Source organism: Teleopsis dalmanni, chromosome 1 (genome assembly GCF_002237135.1).
Source record: "Teleopsis dalmanni isolate 2A chromosome 1, ASM223713v2, whole genome shotgun sequence".
NCBI classification, from domain to species: Eukaryota; Metazoa; Arthropoda; class Insecta; order Diptera; family Diopsidae; genus Teleopsis; species Teleopsis dalmanni.
The window spans coordinates 184605150-184615138 of NC_051846.1; the positions used below are offsets into that span (position 1 = coordinate 184605150).

The 9989-nt window shown below is 31.3% G+C and overlaps 1 protein-coding gene across 1 annotated transcript; it reads left to right on the top strand.

Moving 5' to 3' along the window:
• Nucleotides 1–3081: 3081 nt before the first annotated feature.
• On the top strand, nt 3082–5973 carry LOC119670669. Its single transcript, XM_038081033.1, has 6 exons — nt 3082–3478; nt 3587–4202; nt 4767–5196; nt 5259–5437; nt 5501–5655; nt 5750–5973. The coding sequence occupies exons 1-6, from the start codon at nt 3304–3306 to the stop codon at nt 5932–5934; spliced, it is 1740 nt and encodes a 579-aa protein (XP_037936961.1). The 5' UTR covers nt 3082–3303; the 3' UTR covers nt 5935–5973.
• The last annotated feature ends 4016 nt before the right edge of the window (nt 5974–9989 follow it).

The window sequence follows — 9989 nt, forward strand, 5'->3', positions numbered from 1 at the left end:
CTATATGGTTGATAAAAGAGACTATTTTTGGGGATAAGATTAGTCCCTAAAGGATTAGTTGTTGTTGTTGTTTATATATTGCAGGAAACAACAAAGGAATTACAACTACCAGTACATAGATTAGGACATGGATTAAATGGAGGGTAAGTAAAAAGTATAGGTATTTTTAGAGATAATGAAAGGATGAGGGGTGGATGGGATTTAAATAAAAGTTGCCTGTGTCGATGTAAAAAAATCTCAACACTTTAGTGTGCCGGATTCAGAGATCTATAGGGCTCAATTTGTTGTGTGCATTGAAACATTAGAACAGATGCACGAAATCGGAGGAAAGAGCTGCAGTTAAATAGAAATACATCAATTCCACATATTTGGAATTAACGTTTTTTTACGATAAAAGTTACTGTTTCGCTGAGATAGTTTTTGCTGTATGAGAAATGTGTCTTTCTTCTCTGGAGATATTAGGTGGAGGTTTATTAAGTACTTTATTGTTATGCAACCATAATCTGGATGGAGATACTACATCTATGTTGAGGGCTGTTAAGTCCAGCTGTCCAGGTTTGTATTCGACTTTACTGATGTGTACTTCATTGTTAAAAGTGTCCATGTAAAGAAAGAAGGTTTTACGGACCATATTGCCATTTGTATGTCCATCTGTATAGTACACAAGTACATATTGCTTGACTAGTAGTTTTTTGTACTCGTTTAGGATTATTAGACAGGTTTTAAAAGTGAAGTGACTTTGTCTTACCAGGCGTTCAGTTGTTTTTTGTTCCCTTTCTTATAATATAAAGAAATAAAAATTTTTAATATTAAACAAAAGATATAACCTCCTGTTTCGTCAGGTAGATATGTTCGTCAGAAATTTGTATAAAAACCGTTTAAAAATATAAATATAAGAAGAATTATTAAGGATACCCTCCATTTTTTCAGAGGACTTGTAATTTTGGTTATAAATTCGTACCATTTTTCAATAAGTTGTTGAGTGGTATAACAGAATATACATCCCGTCTGTATTGTTCAGTTTTTATCATCACTCCGTAACTAAAGATTTTTGTCGTTCTTTCGTCAAAAAGAAGTCCTTCTGATGGGGTTTCCTGTACAACGAAAGGTGGCAACATAACGCTTTATTGGGATACTAACTCTTTGAACAATTGACGTTTTGAGTACTCGAAATTGATTATCCGCTGTACAGTTCTAATTTGGTTTTCAAATATTTTTTTTTTTGGCCAAACATTATGGACAAACGATACGAACAACGTAACATACGGAACGTGTTAAAGTGCCCAGATTTTTATTGTCTTGAAATAAAATCTAATAATTGATTGAGACAATAGTTTTCAAATCAGAACCTTTCATTCACATGCCTTTTAAACGACATTTTTTCCACATTCAGGTTAAAAAAATAAATAACAGGTCTTAGCTGTTAACACTTTATAAGTGAGTTCTGAAATACGAGGCAACACGATATCAAAATGTGGCACTGTATCTCTAATCGGAGTAGAGTCGACTTGTATCACAGATTCATTTATGTGTGAAGACAGCCCCTGGCGGTGCAGGTTTTAAAATTTATTGAAGCAATTCATGATCTTTTACGATATAGAGTTTGAAAACGAAACGCATTGTCAAATACAATATAAAGTATCTCATAAATTGTTTCTTATAGAAATGGGGTACGTATTGAAACTCTAACTATGAAGATGATATGTATTAATTTATTAAATTGGTAATGATTATTAATCTCAATAAAGAGCATCTCATAAATCTTTCTCTGAATATGTGAAATAAGTGTTGACATTTGATATCTAAAAAACGTAATAGATAGATGCACACACTAATTGAGAAGTGCACTCTCTCAAATCAAATGCAATATATATTCCGTCCATAAGATATGCTGGGATTCAAAGTATACTTGTATAAAATCATCTGAATAACTTATTATAAGAATTTTACGTAGCTCTTAAGACAGTGGATCATCTAAGAGGTCACAGACACTTTTTAGTAAAATTGCTTTAGACACTATCTCGTCTTTAATCAAGAAAAGAAAAGTAGTGATAGTTTATAATGGTTGATAATTTATTAATTGTAATATTAATTCAAATGTTATATTAAGAGAAGCATTTAGTTTAATTAATAAAGGTCAGTCAAGAATATATCGAATATATATATATTACGATAACTATTATTGTCTTGTTTTCGGATTTACTTCTGACTTTTGTTTTACAATTAAAATGTTTAAGATAAAAAACAGAGTCCGAGCATGATCCAATTTTTCGGAAGCCGCGATTTCATAATGGATGTTGGTCAATTTTACTATTCCAAATAAGTGTTGGTGTTTTGGTCACTTGGATGTATACTGATGTAATTCGGTTCTCGAGATATCGGATGTTAAAGTTGTAAACTTTTTACATTGATTAAACTTATAAAATCACACACTCCATTTAATTGTATGTGGCTATGTAGTTGTTATTGGTGGTGCAATATAAATTTGCAATCTCAAAATGCTATGACTATGGAACTAAGCTATATCGTTATAAAGCACAATGAAAAAAGTTTACACAAAATCTAATTGAATTGACAAATCTGACAGAAATCTAACAGAATTGTCGAATTCTGAGTGCCCGGGAATTTGGAAACCTGTCTCAAATCCTTCTCACTTTCTATAGTAATTTCAAAAGTAATTGTACAAATCTAGATTTGAATAAAACACTGCCTATATCCTGTTAGTAATGATTTGGTTGCTAATTAAATTGGATTAAAATTGAATTAGTAATGCGTTACGAGGACGTTTATATGCAAAGCAAAATGATTTACAAGCAAACATTTATTAATGAGTATAATAGAATATTGCGCTAAAAATACTGTCATCAATTTATTAATTTTAATTATCAGTTCAGCTCATAGCCGTCAGTGTTGTTTTGCCGGACGGGCTGGCCCGTTGGTCAACTCGCACCTTTGTGTTACTATCTTTTACTATTGTTATTGTTTACCGATTTGATTAGCGATATTATTGCATTAAAATTTGATGGGTGCTCTGGCTCTCTTCGGCTTATCTAGTTTGTGTTGAGCTGGAGACAAAAACTGTTGAGTGTTAGCGGACAATGTACGACAAGGTGTGTGATTGGCAATTATCGCTTCTATCTAAAATATTTAAATGAAAGATTCTAAATTTTCGCTGTTATTCGGTTTGTCATTTAAAGTTAAACTCTTGTGTGAAGACGTTATAAAATATTAATTCTTAAACATTGACGCAAAACTGGCAACGAAATAATCATTTCTTTTTAAACATACTACTCTTAAAGCAGTATGATTTATGGTTGGTACATAATATTTTTCATATGCTTTGCTATAATAACAGTAGTAAATGGAGTCATACGACCGAGTGGTTCTTTATATCTTATGGACGATGAAGGTTTCATAACGTATCTGGAAGTACCTAAGAGTTTTGGTACAGTAAAAAATTGTTGGTTTAAATTTCGAGGTAATAAAAATATATATATGTCGTGAAAATACTAATTAAAATGCTTAATAAAATAAAAAATTCAAATAAGCGAAATATGTGTCTTCTCGTTGATTATCACTTTCGCAGATGATGACAAAATAAATATTGAATTAAATGCTACCGCTCCAATAACAACGAGTCGTAATGAGATTGTGCTGCCTTTCTCGTCGACCATTTGCGGTATACGTGTTAATAATATATCAAGTGCATCTGCAGCGGTATGGACGTTAGAAGCTGAAAATATCTATGGTGATTTTGAACAGGACTCAGTTAATGTCCAAATTTTACCTGCACAAAAAACACGTTTCGACACACATATACAGCGTGAACTCGGCAAAGGTAGTATTGCATGTACTAAGCATGACTCCTATACAAAACATTGTAAGATCGTCGATAAACAGAGCAACGAATCATGGAATCAGTGTGAAGTGTATACAACAATACGTCCTAATATATCCTTTGAGTGTTTGACCTATAATTGGGGTCGCATGCAGGAGAGCTATGAACATATTTTTGTTGAAACTAAGGAGCGTACCGTTTATACAACTGCCAGCATGGAGGATAATAACAACACAAGTGTAATATTGCGTTGTCAGTTTTCAGACACTTTGCAATCCTGTCAGGCAGAGATGCCTGATCATAAAAATGAAATATACATAATGGATGGAATGTACAATGGAAGATATTCAACATATGATACATTGTGAGTATAAATATCAAAAAGAATGTCTGTAGTAGATTAGATTAGATTTTAACCGGTTTGGGAACTTGTCACCAAGTCATTGCATCCTTTTAGGGTTATTGTGACAAACCCACTTTAGTTTCATAGACGAGTAACAGTTAAAAACGCTGAGAGAGAGATGTTGCCTAATTTCGTTATAAATGGATAGGCAGTGGATAAGTATCGGACCACATTCTAACAAGTTTCGCTATGGATAGGTCGATGATATTCTAGAAATTGTATTCTTTAACTTGAACTTTATACTTAATCGTACAATTAAAAATATATTTCAGATAATTGAGAAAGACTTCCAGTCTTCTGTTTCTCTACTAAGAATTATCTGAATTAAAAAAAAATCAGAACTACATTACATGTAGTTGTTAGTTAGTAAAGATGATTCCAACTTTTATTTTGATCTAACCATTACAACTGTAAGTAAATAGTATTCTGAGAACTTTTAACCTATTTGCTGACTTTAGATTGAATTTCTCTAATATCTCTAAATAATTTCTCTTATAAAATATTATATGTATATATAAATTTTAGAATATCCAAATCAAGATGTGCTTTAGAAATACCCAAACCATTGGCTGAGGTCGATATGGGACTTTGGCGTGTCATAAATTATAATACTGGCACACCCACAGGATGTTTATTTTATGTAGGTGAAACAAAACAGGATATAATTATGAAAGAAATAGACATGTCTCGTACAATTAAAACATTAAAAATTTATGAACCAATAAGCGATTCTGATAAGACTATCGCAGAAATGTACTGCATGTTACCATTTGTCATAGATGATTGTTACTTACGTGATCCAAATAATACAGTCTACTTTCCGGATTCATTGAAATTTGAAAGAAGCCGCCAGTATGGTAAATGTATTTTTTCGAATGTACCAGCAATTGCAGGAATATGGATTTGTGGAGCACGTGGTCATGACTATGAAAAGGAAGTACTACAAGAAATAGAGGTACTAGCTTTTCTGACAATATTGACTTCTTAATAATATACAATTATTTAATTAATTAATAGGTTATAATGAAGCCTAGAGGTGGTGGTCCAGTTAATGAAGAGATGACAATAAAAAGAAGCAATACTGTTCAGCTTATGTGTAAATCTCCTTTCGAAGAGCCACTAACCCATTGTAGCTTTATAGATCCAAACAGTCACGTGCATTTAGTTGCCACAGTAAATAGCGTTAAAACTGCTGGGTTAGTACTCGTAGTGTTTAAATTTATTATCTATTATAGTTCTATAGAATTATTGTTTGATAGGCATGTACAGTACTCTGGGCGCGGCATTAAATATGGTGATTGTGGTATAAAAATTAAAGAAGTTTCCGCAAATGATTTTGGTCAATGGAAGTGTCAGTTTATAATCGCCAATGGAAAGTTAGAGTCAGCATTTGTTATGCAATTAACGGAACTCCGTAAGCTGCGTTTCAAAAGAATTCTTTAGTGGCTTCAGTTATATTTCATGATCAATATCCGCTGTACAATAATTTCCCCCTTTTTGTTTTTTAGCTATGAAACATGCAACATCTGTGGGCTTAGCGATTGGAGTAACTGTCATTATTCTGCTAGTATTGGGTGTACTTATCGGTACTGTCTTCTACCGTAGAAGAAACTTATCAGCGCAACACAATTTCCCATCGGCCGATCCACTTGATAGTACAAATTCAGTTGTCACTGCTACAACGCAAACTTAACAATTTGTTTATTACTTAATTATTATAAATAATTTATTATTTAGTTGAAATTGTTAAATTTTTTATGAATGTATATGTTGAGTTTTAGAAAATAAAATAAGATGAGATAGAATTGTAATTAAAATTTGTTTATTTTCCAGCTCTGCTTCAATATTTGATTTAAATGACTTTACGTTTATATTTAATTTCGAAACTTCTCACGCTTGCCTAGTCTATATACTCTATAATCGGAACTGCTGAAATTACACCTATATAAGTGTAAAGTTCTTCGCGGCTCTATTAATTATAAATACAAGAAAGCCGCAACACTTTTTGAGTTCCCTGGGCTACGCCAAGTTTAAAATTATTTGTTTCGACAAGCATATTTCGGAAAAGAGGTTAGAATATTCACGTCTATCGTAAGAGCTAACTAAGAGCCATTGATCTTATTGTTTTTTGGAGTAGGGGTAGTAAGTGGGTTTTACTTGCGATACTCGACCAGAGTTGCAAATCTTGAATCATCTTGATGTAGGGAAAGGTAAAATTTTTTTGTTTTAGACATTGGATCTTAAACACTGGATCTTTCGGTGAGCTTCGTGTTGGTTGTGAATGATACCTAATGTATTATTGTATAATAATTTATTTCACAAAATTTAAAATCACGTTTTTAATCGGGTAGTTTGCCCAGTGGTCATGTCCTTATGCATGGCGACTGATTCAAGCGGAACTGATGTGGCCTTGATTGGCACATTATAACATTCCGAGTATTCACAGCATCGTGGTATTAAGTTATTGTTACTATAGTGACCACGTAAATATGTACCTAATTAAACTCTTTTGGTGATATTTTACTCAGCTTTTCATGACTTTATTTGACTATAAGCACCATTTCTTATTATTTAATATTATTTATTATGAGAAACTAAATCCATTCACTCTACTTCAATGAGGTCTCAACAGTTTTCTCCAACATCTGTTTTTACAAATCTTGAATACTTTGAGTCCTAGTATACTGCCTATGATTTTCATATTTCTGTCTCTCTTTTTACTAACTTTATCGCGCTATGGTTTAGATAAATAATCTCTAAATATTAAATCTTAACGCTACTCTTACCTTTCAAAACTCAAATGGGACTATCAGCACTTTGACTTACTATCTGGAAACTTTATTATTTATTCAAGATAGTGATATAAAAGCTAGTTTTAGGTGGTTAAAATCCAACTTGTGTTTTTTGATGCTTGGGTTAGGCTTAGGCCCCAATGCACTGCGACTAGTTTGATCCATTGTGCATCCCTTTGTATTTAGATATTTAGTATCTCGAAGAATCGAACCAGCTGCTTCGGAGGGAGTTTTCGAAGACCTTCATCCTCTGGATGGTATGCACCCAAAATTTTGTTCCTTCTGTTTCTTAGTGCATCATAGTTGGTGATCAGATGTTTCATAGACTCTTCCTCATCACAGTAGAATCTGCAAATACTTACTACTTACTAGAAAAAATCTTTGCTATGAAATTCAATAATTACTGAACCAAACAAAACAGCTTTGTTATCATTATACAAGTATTTCATCACAGAATCCAATCTAATATCATATGAGTATAAGTTAAAATTGTTTGAAAATTAAACAAATTAAATTATTTTTTATACTGGTTGTATATGATTTCAATGCGAAGTGCACATTTCATTAGAATATTTAGACTATTAAAGCATATCTTCAACTAAAATGTCATGGACAAAAAGATACCAACTACATTAATAGAGTTGCACTTCTCAGCATAAGGTTTGGAATTGTTAGGTCTTCATGTGAGTAGATGACGTTCCTATGTTAAGCTGCAAATTATGCGAATTGCATGCACTCCATTAACTTTAAAACATTTCATTTGTTGCTTGCATACTTAAAAGAAGTGTCGTCTCCTGGTTCCAAGTATTGACAATAAAGAAAATGGGCAACATCATTTGCTGTCATTATTATTTGTAACTCGAGCATTGAAGTTGCTTTGTGTGTTGCTATTTTAATGCTGGTATACTTGAGTGCAATGGTTGGAATATTTAAATTGGTGTACTAACCTTTATGACTGACAATGTAACTGCTGCTCCACGTTTTTATTGGTCTGGTTTTGTCTGCACTGAACTGAATTGATATGATAACATCCTTTTGCACCTGTCGCAGGTACATCTTACTTATATATTTAATGGAGTTTGGAATCGTTTGTATATGATAATGTAAAATTAAAGTTTTTTTTTGTAATTACTTTGATATTGTTTAGAGTTATAAAAATGAGAATAATGGAGAATATATTAGAATGAACTAAAAATAAATATTTTTTAATACATTTATGCAGTTTATGTCAAACTTAATAGTACTTCAATGTACTATTGTATTATCGATACTCCTCCTAGAAGTTAAAGGAATTTATATATATATGTAATGATACTTCAATAAGAAACGTGAATTTAACTCAAAATGTAGAATATAAATAAGAACGAATTTATATCCATTTACAAAGAAACTTCATAAATTGGAAAGTATATAGGCGTTAGATTATAGCTAATCATTTTTGTTGTACATTCGTAAAGAAGACTAGAACTAACTTTTGAATTGATTAATGAAAAGGTGTTTCTATTCTTCCTACAACAATTTATTCCATAAATTAATATAATTTTAAAGATAATAAAAATAAATTTTACTGAAATTTAAATTAATTTAAAAAAAAATGATGAGATTCCCAAGTAGTAAACCTTTTTATATCAAATCTGCCGCCTTATTACTGAAATGAATTACTCTTCTCTCATTTGCCACTCGGATAGAGTGTGGAGATAGAGTGGTTAGATATCTCATTTATAAGAAACAATTTTATTGGGTTAAAACGGTTCTATTGCCACTAGGAAAAAAAATGATACATTCTTCTGGTCCAAAGCACGCAAACGATCATTTAAACTAATCACTTAGTTTAATAGGGATCCTTATTATTCTTGTTTATTCTTGTCTGCATTATTCGAAAGTGAAATGAAGTTTATTACCAATTGTTTTACTGATGTTGTTGTAGTTTTTATTATTGTTTTTATTGTTGTTGTAATCTATAACTATATGTACGCCTAAGTGTGAACATAAGTAAATATCAACTTTCTTTTCATATAAAAAAAGGTTCTATTTTTAACATACACTAATTGTATTACGACCAACAGTTGCATTACCGAAAATTACTAATGGTGTTACTAAGAAACTTTTAAATTTGAAGATCATAAGTTAAGTTTAGACTGACTGGGCGCTAGATCTATTCCTAGCGAGACCAAATTGATTTTATAGCAGGCCATGTATAGACGTACTGTTGGACACCAAATACCAAATAGAATAGAACTTCTATCTAGTTTTTTTAGTAGCTTAAGTTAGTTTAAGCTATGTGGGGGTAATATCTATTGGTTCGTAGCGATACCAAATATAATTGAACTTTTATATAGTTTTTATAGTAGAAATTTTTGCGAATTTAAGAAATACTTGAAGTTCTCTTTTTGAGTCAGAGTTACCAACCAATTCTTTTAAGATCTTCTTAACGTATTTTTAGACCAGAATTTAGTGTTAGTACACACGCTTTCCGCTTCTGGTACTGACAGTATTGAAATTAATTAATTCATGTAATAAAGTTTATATTAAATTTGATTTTTAAAGTCATTCATGACGAAAGAAACCATATTTCTTAATATAAACTATTGTTTTAATATAGAGGTATTTCGAATTGTAGTAAATTACAACAAATTTTTTTTTATTTAAAATTAATTGAAGGACAGTTTTGGATACTGGACACTGACTCTGAGCTTCAAATTTGGCAAGGCAAGAGTTCAATCCTTGGTACTTAGACTCTCAAAAAATTAACTACAAAAAATTTTGGTAATACTCTAACTAGCTGTATGTGGTCAGCCAAAAATTCGCAATTATTTAATAAATAATAAAATGTTGGTGTTCAAAATACTTCTCTAAAAATGTTTATACGTACAATACGTCAATTATCAAATCAATTTTGTCGTCTCCATTTTTAAATAAGAACATATTATTTTGACTATAAAAATTTCCCTTTTTA

What these genes read in the sequence shown, in the direction of transcription:
- LOC119670669 (XM_038081033.1), top strand. Translation starts at nt 3,304, where the DNA reads ATGATTTATGGTTGGTACATAATATTTTTCATATGCTTTGCTATAATA. An exon ending in TTGTTGGTTTAAATTTCGAG is followed by an intron (nt 3,479 to 3,586) that starts GTAATAAAAATA and finishes TCACTTTCGCAG; the next exon opens with ATGATGACAAAATAAATATT. An exon ending in AATAGCGTTAAAACTGCTGG is followed by an intron (nt 5,438 to 5,500) that starts GTTAGTACTCGT and finishes ATTGTTTGATAG; the next exon opens with GCATGTACAGTACTCTGGGC.